The 14,531-nt window shown below is 30.2% G+C and overlaps 1 protein-coding gene across 1 annotated transcript; it reads right to left on the minus strand.

Annotated features, from left to right (window-relative positions):
• Positions 1-2,085: 2,085 nt before the first annotated feature.
• Positions 2,086-5,050, minus strand: LOC108457426 (probable WRKY transcription factor 3). The gene is made up of 4 exons (XM_017756484.2): positions 4,467-5,050; positions 3,191-3,864; positions 2,954-3,109; positions 2,086-2,627 (listed from the first exon to the last, which is right to left on the minus strand). The coding sequence occupies exons 1-4, from the start codon at positions 4,875-4,877 to the stop codon at positions 2,345-2,347; spliced, it is 1,524 nt and encodes a 507-aa protein (XP_017611973.1). The 5' UTR covers positions 4,878-5,050; the 3' UTR covers positions 2,086-2,344.
• Positions 5,051-14,531: the final 9,481 nt, after the last annotated feature.

Below are 14,531 nucleotides of genomic sequence, written 5' to 3' on the forward strand. Positions count from 1 at the left end.
GCAACAACTTTAGCTTCAAATATATAGAGAGATAGAGAAAATATTTACATTTTGAGGGTTAAAATTGTTATTATACCAATCAAAATACTGTAAAATTGACTCCTCAAAAGTTCATTTTCAAAATTGACAATGAATTATATTGCTCTAGTTTTTTTTAGAAGGATTAATTTACTATATATTAGAATTAAGAGGGACTAAAGAGATATTTTACCAAATTAAATTCAAACCTCGATATTTGTACTTCAAATTCTTTATAAAAAGAATAAATTGCAACTTTTGATTGAGTTGTGTGAATAGTGAAGTGTATCTGCTTGGAACTGATGTTGTAGGCCAACAATTCCACTTTTCCTCTTAACAAATGTGGGTTTAGATTTTAATTAAAATTTCATGATTGATTCATTGATATTTTAATCATTTAAGAGGATTAAGTGGTGATTTTATTATTATTATTGAAGTCATCCTAAAGGGTTTAGGTTAAAGCTTTGATTATCAAGCATTTGTTGTTGCATCTTTTAATGGGTCCATGCTTCATTCTAAAGAAACTATCACTCTTTTAGTATTTAAATACATGTTCAAACCTAAATATTCGAGTTTTATCGTGCGTAAATTATTATGATTAGGTTTTTTAATATCATTTAGGAGTGTAAATAAAATACTGGTACTCATAATCTATTTGAGTTTGACTCGAAAAAAATTTATTAAACTCGATTCAGTAATTATCAAATCAAGCTTGAGCTTAATAATATTTGACTCAAATGATTCGCAAGCCTTATTGATATTTTTATATTTTATAGTATTAAATTACATTATTATCCTTAATATATGTTATTAACCCTAAATTTAATTATCAAGCTGAGCTTGAGTTTGTTTAAGTATAAAGATTAGTAAACAAATTTAATAGAGCTCAAACTTAACTGTATTCGAGCTTAAGTCATTTGTTTTTATTGAGGTTACTGGGTTTTTTAAAGTTGTCTATGATAATTCAGTTCGATTCTCAATTTTCCATATTAATTTTAGGCTTTTAACTTATTTTGACGACAAATGACTTTTGTTCATTCTTTATTAAAGTTTCAAAGTCCTTTTTATATAAATATTCTTAAAATAAATAAAAATTCAATAAATCTTAAATAATAATATTTTTTAAAAATAATTATATATATAAATTTTAATTTATTTTCTCAATTTTATATCGTCATCAAGAATTAAAATTACTTATAAATTAAATAAAATAAAAATTAATTTGATTTGATTTGATTTACAACGGTACTTTTGATATAATACCTAAAACTATTCATAATCTCTCCTAATCTATAAATAAGAGGATAACACGCTTCAACGCAATCGAACACACATCCTCTTACCCGACTTTTTTACAATTCTTACCATTATCTATAACTTTCAAAATTATTAAATCAAAAAATAATACTTTTTTTTTCAATTTATAAAAAATGGAGTTACGTACATAACAAATTGTATTTATATCAAAGTAAGGTTTAAGTAGTAGAAAGAACTGAATAAAGCAAGAAAAGAAAAGGTGAAAGGAGGATAAGTTAGACTAGTCTTGTGCAAAGCACAAGTCACCTTTACGACTTGGTAAGCCTGATTTGCTTAACTCGGATCACACGGTTGGTCTCGGGTTTAGGTTAAGTTTAAATATGATATAATATATTTTATATTTGTCTAAATTTGATTTGATTCAAAATATAATCTTAAAATTTTATTGAAGTTTATTCATATTTATAAATTTCTAATCCAATTTTATTTTTGATTAATCCGTATTATTTTTAGATTTTTGATAAAAATTTATACAAATTTCAATAATTTTTTAATGTTTACATTACAATATTATATATTACTATAAATAATATATAAAAATAACATAAGATAATATATTAGACATAGAAAAACAGGTTAGACCAGACCAAACTCAACCTTAAACTCAACCTTAAATGTTCAAAGCCTAAACCCATTTTTCGAGTTTAATATTTTTAGTTTCTCTAAGTAGATTTGTTGCCATGGAACTGTCAAGAAAATCTGGCCAAATGCGGACAGCAACAAAACCCAGAAGCTTTCCACGAATACATATTTCAAATCTCTAACATCTGCAACTCCTTTTTTTCTATTCTTCTACTAAACAAAAACACAACGTATATTTTACAACATAATTTATGAATTCCAACATACAAAACTGTGTAGTTAATTAGCAGTTCATTTGATTTGTCTTTCATGTCTGTTTGACCCCCTTTTTTTGGTTGTGGAAATACATATTCATTTCATACGCGGGTTAGTCTGCTGCAATCGGCAGCCGAAATCCCGGTTATTCTACAGGTTTCAACACAGAAGTTTACACTCTTATTTGCTCCTCTTTTAGCCTTAAAACTGCTGGGCCCTGGACATTTCTGAAATCAATCTCTTGAAGCAAAGAATGTTTCTCGGCCACTGCATCGTGTTGATGTTTCGGTTGAGGCAAACTGTTGTTAACTGTGTTGTGGCTACTGTTTCTGGCCGCTGGGACATCGTGATTGTGTTTTCCCTCGTATGTTGTTATGACAGCTTTGGGATCGGACGAAGCTCTTTCCACATGCTTCCGAACATTGCATCCTGCACTCGTGCATTTGTAATAGCTCCTGTTGGAATAACTCAAATGCATCAGAAACAATCCCGAAAGGACGGGAAACAACTTGCGATTACGAATACAGCAGCTTGAAGGCAAAACAAATATAACTGGAAGGACAACAAAGAAGATCCCAGCAGAGCCTATCGAATTAACTCGACCAGATCATTATGTGTAAGATTTAGTTTTCCTTCAAATGGTTCAAGTGTTTGACATTACAGATAAAACGCTGTTTTCAGTTTGTCAGGAGAAAATGTGTTCAGCACCGGAGTTCAAGCTGTTAAGTGATTATTGAAATCATAGACAAATAAATATATACATAATTATAGTCTGTAGTACCTTGGATGAGGGTTCCCTTTGACAACTTTCTGCCCGTATTTGCGCCACCGATAGCCATCATCTAAAAGGTCAACTTCACTTCTTGTTTGCACGATAATTTTTGCATCCGCGACAGCCTTGTGTGACAACACTACTGCAGCTTCCCCTGTGCTATTCCTGCAGCCAAAAAACCAAAACACTCTCAGATTGAAGAGCTATAAATTTTCGATACCAATTACAAATTGATTCAAAACTTGCCTTCTTTTTGGATTTGGTTCATCATCATCTCTTTCTTCTCGACTCTCTTCATCACATCCTTCCTCACAATCACTAAATCCAGGTAATTCCACCGCTTGAGTTGATTCATGATTTTTCCCTTCACTTAAGTTGTTCGAATTTCCAGCTACAGCCAGAGAACCTAGTTCCGGATTACCCTGTGAATTTGTGTTTCCATCACTTCCACCCTTCGGTTGTTTATTTGGTGGAGGCTTTTCATGATTATGTGTGCTTTTGTATATAATTTCGGTTATTAGGCCCTCGGCAGAACGCTCGACTATCTTTTTGACAGGGCAACTCGGATGTGTACATTTATAGTAGCTCCGCGGATACTCACAACCTTTAATTTGCTTCTGTCCATACTTACGCCAGTTGTAACCATCCTCGGTCGGTTTATCGACAGCAACACAAGGCTGACTTTTTTTATCGAATTGAGAAGCTTCCAAGTATTCCATTGCAGAACTTTGAGGGTCTGAAGAAAGCATCTGCTGCGAAGTTTCTTCAGGATTGCCAGATGAAGGAGGGATCGATGGTTCCAAAGAACCTGCAGCAGACAAAGTTTGATATTCCGGTTGCGCATGCACATGAGATTGCACTAGAGCAGCTTGAGCCGTAACCTGTGCCAATGCTTGCTGGTGCGATATTCCGAAAGGACTCTACACAAATTATCGAATGGAAGTTCAATTAACCGATCATCATCAAAAGGAGTTTCAATCCAAACATCTAAAGGCTCATAATTCAAATCCGGATTTAGACCATAAACATGGAATGGTAATCAATCCAAACAAGTTCTCAATGAAGGAATTTAAGATTCAGTATTATTATCCCCATGTTAATCGAACTCGATACGAGTATATATCCGACATGAATATAATGAACTTTTCAAAAGCTTTTTCGTGTTTTTGAACCATCATTTGAAAGTGATATGTCTCATACTCATGTTCATAAAATGAAAAACAAAAGCAACATATGATTGAAAGAGCATAATCTTAAGCAATCCTTTAATCATTAGATGCTAAAAAACAACAAAATTTGCATTGAAATCCAAGTTACTATAAATACCCAAATCAATTATCTTAATCATTTAGCTAAAAACTGCATAGAAATTCCAAGATACTACAAAAAAACCCAAATCATTTACCTTAATTTCTATTAACACACAAAAGAAAAAAGAAAAACCCATCATTAAAACATCAAAAAATTAAGTCAACTTCAAAAAAAAAAAAAGAATAAGAAAAAGAGAAAGAAGTCAAATTACCTGAGGAGATAAGCAAAAGAGACCAGGAGAGTTAAGCAAACCAGAAGGGCTTAACCCAGGAGGCACAGTGAACCAAGGAGAATTACCAACACCCAAATTCAAAGGTCTATTTTGTTTAAACCCAGAATTTTTTTCACCTCCATTTTCAAAACCCACTTCCATAAATGAATCATCCATGGGATTGTAAGGCAGTTTAGCTCCAGGTGAAGCCATGGCACCAGCTAAAAGCTGAGAAAAAGACCTATTTGTTGAGTCAGGGTCTGAGAAAAAAGCTGAAACCAGTGTCATAGGTCCTGGACTTAACCCAGAACCTGATTGAAATAAGCCATCGATGGGTGGTCTTGGTGGTAAAGTTATTGTGGGATATGTTGGAGCTGATAGCTTTGATCTTTTTCCTTGCTCTGCTGCCATTGTTTTTTCCTCTGTCTTCTTTCTTTTCCACCTGTTTTTCACTTTATATATATCAAGATTGTATTTTTCTTCTTTTTTTTTGCATCATTATTATTATTATTATTGTAGAGATTGGTTGGTTCTTCTGAGAGTTTCGTGTTATCTTCATCCTTGAGTGAAAGTCTAAAGAGGAGAATTGAAAATGACATTTTAAAATAAAAATTTGGTTATGCTACATAGGCTTTCACGATGAATTAATTACTGTTTTTATTCCAAATTTAATTTTGGTTTAAGAATTTTATTAGTCAATGTAATTATTATAACAGCAATAATAATATATTATTATAATCTTCTTACTTCTTCTATAATAATAATGGCACGAGTATTATTGTCAATATAGAAAGACTCGAGTTTGAGTGTGTTGAACTACATTATCTTCTTATTTATAGGTTAGAGAAAAATTATGGGTAGACGAGGATTTATCGTGTCAAATCATCAAGATTAAATCATGAAGAAAACTAGTTATGAAAACGTTCCTAAATTCATTGATTTTTTGATCTTCTAAATTAACACACAGAAGGTGGCTCCCCTTTCTAAAGATGCGATATTAGAAAAGTTTGCTTGTATGTAATTTAGGAGCATATCCCTAATATATATAACTTTAGCACATTAATCCTAATTCTTAATTAGCCTTTCATTAATTAAAACTTAATTAATAGAGTATCTACGTATATTTAACACATACTTTATTTAATAATTAAAGCCCGATAAACCTTAACCAAATTAGATCACTTTTAATTTGGGCTAACCTATCATAATAGTAAATAATAACACGTAATTACTCTTATTATATATATGTGATGCCTATATTTTCCAACATGTTCGAACGACAAATATGTTTGCAAATTTATTCAAAAAGAAATGGTCTAATTTTGAATTTAATCTCTCTATTTTACAAAAATTAAGAAGTTAATCCCTTGATTTTAATTTGTTAGAATTTATTCTCATAATTCACAAAAACCGAGAAATTAATTTAATTATGGGCAAATAAATGAATTTATTAGTTATTATATATAAATTGTTAAACTATTGATTTTATTATTTTTTAGATAAATTGTTAATTATTAATTTCTTTTGACAATCATTTAATTACAAAGTATAATGATTAAATTCTAAATTTACATAAAATAGAGGATTAATTTCAAAATTATACAAATAATTATTACTTTTATTAAAATGAAGAAAAATTGCACCAATTATTCAATTGCAAATTTTCTTTTAAAATATCAATAAATGCTTTTTCTTTCTTTCTTTTACAATTGGAATAGATATTTAAAAATATGAATAATATTACAATAATTTATTTAATGGTTACGTGTTTAAATTTAGTTAATAATCTAAATTCAATAATTAATAATTAAAAGTTAAATATAAAAATAAAATTTTACACAATCAATTGAGTTTTAGTTCGGTTGGTATTGACATTATTGTCTGAGTAGGAAAACTGAAGGGATTATGAGTAGTTTTAAGTATCAACTATTATAATAAGGGATAATATAAATTTTGACCCTTGAAATTGACAATTTAATTTACTTTGGTACATTTATTTTTTGGGGCTTTTGAACTTGACAGCTAGGTTTATTTTGGTCACCAAAACTTAAAAAATATAAAAATTTGATGATGCAACAACAGTGCTTGAAAATTAATATATATATATTTTAAGTGATAGGTGGTATAATTTCAGAGTGTCACATTTAGTATTTTAATAACTGGATCGATGATTGAACAAATTAAACCATTGATTACTAAGTCAACTAGTTAGATCTGTCCGACAACAATATAAAAATCTAAAAGAATTTAAAAATAAAAAGTTTATTAAATTGGTTCAATTGTGATTTTTGTTTCAATTTTAAATTTTACCAACTTCTAACCATTTTCAAATCAATCAATTCTACCTTTTTAATTTATCCGATTTAATCCTCTTCTAATAATATTAATCATATAGTTAAATTTTGATCGAAAGATGAAATTAAAAAATCGAATAAATCATTAAAAATTTGTACTAGTTAACATATAAAAAAATACAAAAATTCATGGGATGTGATGTGATGTCGTGTCATGTCATGTCATAAAGCAGTAAGCATTATAAAGTTTTCTACTCAAGAGAAAATTAGGTCACTAGCATATTTTATAACATAAAATGGATGCATAAACGTGTCAAATACATGAATCCAATTAATTACAATAATGACAATTGAGCAACATTTGTCAACTTGGGTTTTAAAACATGCAATATGTCCAATTCCTATGTTTTTGTGTTCTATTTTACTTCAATTATCTCTTATTTTTTGTATTCCTAATCTATCAAATTAATTAGATTTAATTTTTGTGTAAATATTGTGTTTTTTTCATCTGCTATTTAACTGTGATAAATTTTAAAATTGACATATTATATAAAAATTTAGAGTTAAAATTATTATCACGTCAAATTTAAAAAATGTAACTGTAAGCTCTTTAATGACAGAAAAAGAAGAAGACAAGAGACCAAAAATGAAATGTAGTAATAGTTGAATGATTATTAGTGCAATTTACCCATATTTTAAAGTTATTTTAGATAAATTAATATTTTATATTATAAGAAATAAATATAATAATAAAATTCATTATCATACTTTTTTGTGGACCAACAACCTTGTTGAAATATCGAAAGGCAGAGAAGAAAAAGTGAAGTTTTAATTGACTTGTTGCCCTCCATGACCGGCATTTATAGAGATTTATTAAAATTAAATGTCAACCACTTAAAAAAAAAGGAAAAATGTCTTAATTACTTCAAATGTGGTTTTGATTCTTCTAATAAAATTATTTTTAAAAAAATAAAAATAAAATTTTGAATCTTAAAAATCTTGCATTTATTTCATAAAAATCTTAATTATTTATATATATAATATTATAATATTTTAGGCTCCTAAGCGGCGTGGATAATTTAAATTTTTGTCACGTGGATATTCATATTTTAAGTTAATTATGTTATAAAATAAATAGACAGAGAGTAAATAATAAAGAGAATGGGAGAGTAAGGAGAGAACATATTTTATTGATCAATGGGAATATTTACAAAGCTTGTTCAAAGTTTCTATTTATAGGCATATGAAGTATAAATGAAACAGAGATCTACTTCTAATGACTATTGAAATTTAAAATACATCAAAACTTATCACATCCCTTGTAGGAAAAAAAATTCCTAATGAAAGAAAAAGAGTACACATATCTATAGTACGCATAATATGATGCCTCATTCAAAATCTTACCAGGAAAACCCAATGCGACAAAACCTCAATTAAGGGAAAAAGAGTATAACGCGTATTTACTCCCCCTCATGAAAACATTACATACTTTCTCATATTCTACGTATTCAATCTTGAATACTAGTTTTTCAAATGACCAATTGAAATTATTTGCTAAGCATTTATATCACCATTTTTTGAAAGTCACGAGTGAAGGAAAATTTGGAGAAATATATTTTGATATCTTTAGGAGTTTCAATGATAATCATAACAAATTTTAATCATTATTCTTTTATAAAAATATAAACAGATATTTTGAATCATTTTATAATCCCCCTTCAACTACTATTGATGAAGTCAAATTTACCATATATGTTCAATTATTTCAATTCATATAAATGAACAATTTCTCGATAATTTCAATATGTTTCTAGCATTCTAAATTCTTCAAATATTTTAATATAAACTTTATTATATAGTGATTCATAAAAGGTTGTAGCAACAACTACTAGACATAAATTAAATCTTTTATGAATTGTTAGTTTAATAATATATTTAAAGGTTATTGCATCCACCACAAAAAAAAAATTATATCTTTTCATAATCAATGCCAGGACTTAATGAAAACCTTCATATTTTTATTCCGCTTTTGCAAAACTATAACACCCCAAACCCGGAATAAAAGTTAAAACCAAATCTGGAGGAGTTACATCAACACATCAAAAATTGATTTCAGTAATTATCTAGAAAACATTTAAAACTTGATTTGACTTGTGGTAGAAAATCTTTTCAGAGTTTAACGTTGAAAATCAAAATCTATTTTATCAGCTTGAGTGGTTTTATAATTTCACGTTAAAAATTATCAACTATTAATGAATTTAGCAAAAACCAAGACGAGCTCAGAAACACACTACAAACCCAAAAGACCAAAAGTATTTTTACATTATTACAAAATAATCTGAGCTCCCACATGTCGTCCGGTCCTAAATCAAAGACTTAGCTGAACACACAAATATAAACCAAAAGACAATGGATAAGCAACATCAATTACAATTAACAAAACATAGTATATTAATCAGAGCAACATAAAGAACTTAATAGCGAGTATAAGACTAGAAAGGAACAAACCAATGTTTCACGGAGGTTGCCATCATACTAATATAACAGAACAATACAAACCCACCAGAATAGGACAGAGCAGAGCAGAATTGAACAAAACATAGTAGAATAGAACATAACAGAACATAGTAGAACGAAACAGAGCAGAACTGAACAGAACTACGTAAAAGATGTATGTTTATGTAGATGCAATATCTTTCAAAACAGATCAGAATGCAGATTTATCAGAAAACATCCTACCCAACTCTACTACACACCAAAATAGACTTCCCCCATCAGAACTCGTCTAGCCAAATCACACCAATAGATAACTGTGGACATGTGGTCAAGTCATTATATTGCAGCCAAGTTGCCAGAATAGAAACGTCGATAAACCACCAGATAATATAGATAATCAAATTGTCAGAAACTTCATTCTTTCACATCATCCCAAGTCTCATGCAATGTGTCATCGCATGCATATATAGAAACAGAGTGATAAGCATGTAAGTCATGCTATCTTACAGTAACAGAGTTAGTAAGCATAGGAGTCTATGTGTTATAAAGTAAATTTATCAAGACTTAACAAATAATATCAGATTTTCCATGAAGTCACATGCATGGTTATAAATCAGAGTTAGTACCAATCAGTTCAACATATTCGAATATCACATGTTCTTAAGCAACAAAGTCACGTAAAAGCGTACTAACAAACTTAACAAAATACAGATCGTACCTGGATAATTCACACACATTATACAATAGCATATTACGTTCTGACAGATCCTATTTTCTTAAGTTCAAACATAACAGACATACGTATAGATCACAAGTTGTTCATCATCAGATCATTAGACATCAAGCTATATAGCCTAATTCCGATCATACGGACCCTACAATAGACCTGCGTTCGTTTCGAATGGAGCTTGTGGTCTGAGGGAAAAATTCCAAATATTGGTCCATACGCCCGTGTGGCTTCGCACGGCCTGGATAGATGGCTCATGTGCCTCCACACGGTCTGACACACGCCCGTGTCACCTCTTGGTGTGGTCCCAATCCGCAATCAGTAAGTTACACGGCCTAGACACATGCTCGTGTCATTAGCCCATTTGAACCCTTCACAACATATAACCACACACACGGTCTGGGCACACGGCCGTGTGCCTCTAATTTTTTTTGAACAATGAGTTACATGGTGCCTCCAATTTTTTTTGAACAATGAGTTACATGGTCATGTGGCTCACACGACTTACCATACGACCTGGCACATGGCCAATTATTAACAACATTAAATTTTTTTAAAAATTCAATTTCATTAAAGCATTGTTTTTTTTTATACACTATCAAGTGAGTATTTTTTTTTTAATTTTAAAATGTCACACCAGTAATATTGAAAAACAAATTTAAGGTGACATTAACAATTGAACTTGATTTTAAAATCTGAAAAGTGGAGGAACTAAATTTTAAATTTATAAAAGTATAAGAACTTGAAGCATATTTTAACTTAATTAGTAATATGTAACCATTGGTCACTTAAATTAATATTATTTTTCCTTTAAAAAAATACCAACTTAACATATTACGTAAAATAGAACAAATAAAATGTAATAAAATGATTTAAAATAAACATATTAAAACATTTTTAAGAAAATAATAAAATTAGACTTTTAATCTAATAATAAATTGTTTAAAATTTAAAATAAATAATAAATAAATTTTAAAATACAAGAAGAACCTCAATAAGTGCATATCTAACCTAATATATCGACATAGCTTATTTAGGAATACACCGACTTAGCTTCAACTTTTAAAACTGTTATCATAATAACTTTAACTCTCAACAATTATATATTGTGTCAATTTAGTCTTGATTCTAAAAAAAATTAACCCTCAACGTTTACACATTATGTAATTTGGTCCTTTTGTAGTTTTGCTTTTCTTTGTGACTCTTTCACTTAAATGATTCAAAAAAGAAAATTATCAGCTGAAATTGATAAAAAAAAAACCAAAATGGAAATACCCCAAAATCAAAATTTTCATTTGTTTTCGTTCTTTTCTCTTGATACTTCAATTCTCCAATGTTGGATTGAACACTAATTAGTGAGATGACTTGGTCTTCACTGGTTTACACTTTACCAATCTTTTAAGATTTGCGCTTGAGTCATTTGACATCGGTTCAACTGAGTTGCTCTTATTGTTGTCATTGTTGTGACCGTCTTCGGCGAACATAGAAAGTCCCGTCACTCGTTCAATTAATCCAATATTAAAAGGAAAATGAAAGTGCTTTTGAAATCATCAACTTCCAGAGTCGAAGCTGTAATAAGCTTAGCTAAGTCTAAGGAGTGGATAAGTTGAACGGCTTGAAACTCAATAGTTTAAACGACAGATTTCATTGGTAAATAGGAGTAATTAGAGTGCCACCACTTTGTCCCTTTGTGATTTCATCCTTCTGTTTTGACTCATTGGAAAAACGAAGAATAATAACAATATTTAAGAATCAAAATGAGCCAAATTTTGAAAAATAATCAATTCAGTTCATTGAAAATAAAAAATACCCTCTTCATTAATTGAGCTCAATTTTAAGTCTAACAACTTCAAAAAATAAATTAAGCTTTGATTGCTTCATTAATGGCCATCAGCTCAAGCTAACAAAAAAGGGGTTAATTTTTAGATGAATTAAATTTGGTTTTCGGTTTAATTTTTAGAAATTATAATTGGGTTTAATTTTATTGATTCAGCTCCATAATTTTCTATAATTTATGCATGGTTTAAAATAAAATTGTTTTAACTAACAAATTAAGTTTATCTCATTTGCTTCTCAAATTTTTGTGAAGAAAAAGCGAAGGAAAATAAAGAAATAAAATAAAAAGAGAGCAGAAAATAAAAGAAAAAAATTGCTCAAAAAAAAAAAGGAAAAAAAAATATAGGAACTAGATGTGTAATTTGACCTAAATCTTTTGTCTAAAATGATGATTAATTTATCATGCTAGTTAATGGCTCTTTAATCGAAATGTTACAAATCAATAACATTAATGTCCATTCTATAATAAATTAAATTAAATAATCAAAACGTAATTTAAACCATATATAAGTAATTAGTTTTGTAGTTTACATGAAGATTCCTTATTTTACTATGTTCAACGAATACATAGAGTTGAACATAGTAAAATAAGAAATTCAAAGATTTTGTTGAAATTGTTCGTTTGGAAATTTCCTGAAAAGCTAATCATAGGTTCTTCTCACCATCTGAAAAATAGGGTCGTTATGCTCATTATTAAACTTGTTGAAGAGATGAAATATAACCAATGTATATCTTTTTTATCAAAGGTTGAATCGATCATCAGAAGAAGAATTAGGTCAAAAATTAGGATACCTTCTTGGAAAATAAAACGTCCATCGAAGAGAAGCAAATGAAAGGCTTTCATAAAAATTCTCGTAGAATCGAGAATGAAATTTTCATTCTGTACATGCCAAATCATGAATTAGTAACTTTATCCAATCTCCAAAAAAATCCCAATTGTTTCGAACTTTCTATTTTTGGAATGAGAATATTTACGGAATCCCCATGAATAGGATCAAACCTTATTCCATGGTATTTACATTGGATTCCTCTTTCTTATTCTTAAGCAAGTCCCCGAGAGGGCTTAGTTGATCCATGATTTATGTTTCAACTTTTGTTACCTTTTCGTTTATTTCGAGAAATATATCAATCAATTCCAATTCTTTCTTTTTCTATTGATTCTTTTTCGATTGAGATGTATGGATCCATGAATCTATGTGTCTATATCGATCCTGTTCATGAATTAATGAAAATGTGCAAAAGCTCTATTTGCCCCTGCCATCCTTGAAGTCTATTTCTTTTTGCATATGACATCGCCACTCCCTTTGGCAGTATCACTCAGTTAAGGGAAGTTATTATTATTTTTTTTACTTCTTCTTTATTTCCCTTTAGTTCTCTTTATGTTTTTTTTTTCTTTCTTTCCTTTTTCCTCTTTTATTTTTGCCAGTTGTGGCTCTTATTTGTGGTTCGTTCTGAGTTTTTCTATTAAAATTTTATTGTGGTTTTGTCGAGGAAGTCGTGTGGCTCAGGGTAAATACGTAAGTTGTAGTGAATTCTATGAAAGTTCGTTTTCGTTCGTTTTATTGAAATTGTGTATTTTCGCTTGAATTACTAGAATTGGTTGTTTAAGTGCGTGATTAGTCTTCTTTTAGGCAAATGTCTCAAGGTTAACAATTCCCTAACACTTTAAGTCAAGGAATTTTTGCGTTGTGCGAAGGTAAGTGTTGATTATTTTACGGGTTTGAGGTTTGCATTGAAACTTTCGACATAACTCAGCTTGATGCACAAATTCTAGCGATTCGTTGGAGCATGGTGGTTTAATTGGTCATTAGATTGTTGTTGTTAGGTTTTGGATTCACCTAGTTGCTTCCCTATCGAAATGGTGTCGGGTGTGTAACGAAAACCCGATTTTCTACAAATTTTAACATCGAAAAACATGGTTGTCGATGCCACACGGCCTTGTGCCAGGTCGTGTAACTTATTGTTCGTGAATTAGGGTCACACGGGCCAGGGACATGGGCGTGTATCCAGGGCGTGTAACTCACGGTTTGTGAATTAGTGTCACATGGGCCATAGACACAGGCATGTGTCTAGGCCATCTGAGATATATTTTGAGATTAGAGTCAAACAGACGTGCGCTTGTCTGTGTGTTAGACCATGTAACTCACTGTTTTGAGCCATATGGCCGTGTGACATGCCATGTGTGACATTACGAGGGCCACACGAGCGTATGCTAGGCCGTGTGGACCACACGGGCCAGACACCAGGCTGTGTGAATCCACACGGAATTATGGACCAAAATATTAAAATTTCCTCTAGGGCTGTAAGCGTCGTTTAAATCAAACATAGGCCTTCTGTAGGGTCGTATGATCTAAATTAGACTGTATAACTTGATATCTAATATTCTAAGGCTGAATAATCGATTAGTTGTACGTATAATTAATGCGATAACTATTAAATAATAATGATTTGTATTATCTGATTATGAATTGTATTTGGATAACTGTATGTACATTCTTGATATCTTATATCTGTAATATGCATCTTCATTGGGCGGGAATGATATAAAGAAGGAAGTGCCGACAATTTAATGATTTGCCGAATTGAGTAGCTAAGCCACAAATTTGTATCTGATTCTGGCGATTTATCGCGTACTAATCTGGCAGCTAATTTGTAATCACTCTAAAATCTGTCATACCGACACTAATTGGTGTGTAAGGCTGGATGAGTACT

The sequence above is a fragment of the Gossypium arboreum genome, chromosome 9 (assembly GCF_025698485.1).
Source record: "Gossypium arboreum isolate Shixiya-1 chromosome 9, ASM2569848v2, whole genome shotgun sequence".
NCBI classification, from domain to species: domain Eukaryota; kingdom Viridiplantae; phylum Streptophyta; class Magnoliopsida; order Malvales; family Malvaceae; genus Gossypium; species Gossypium arboreum.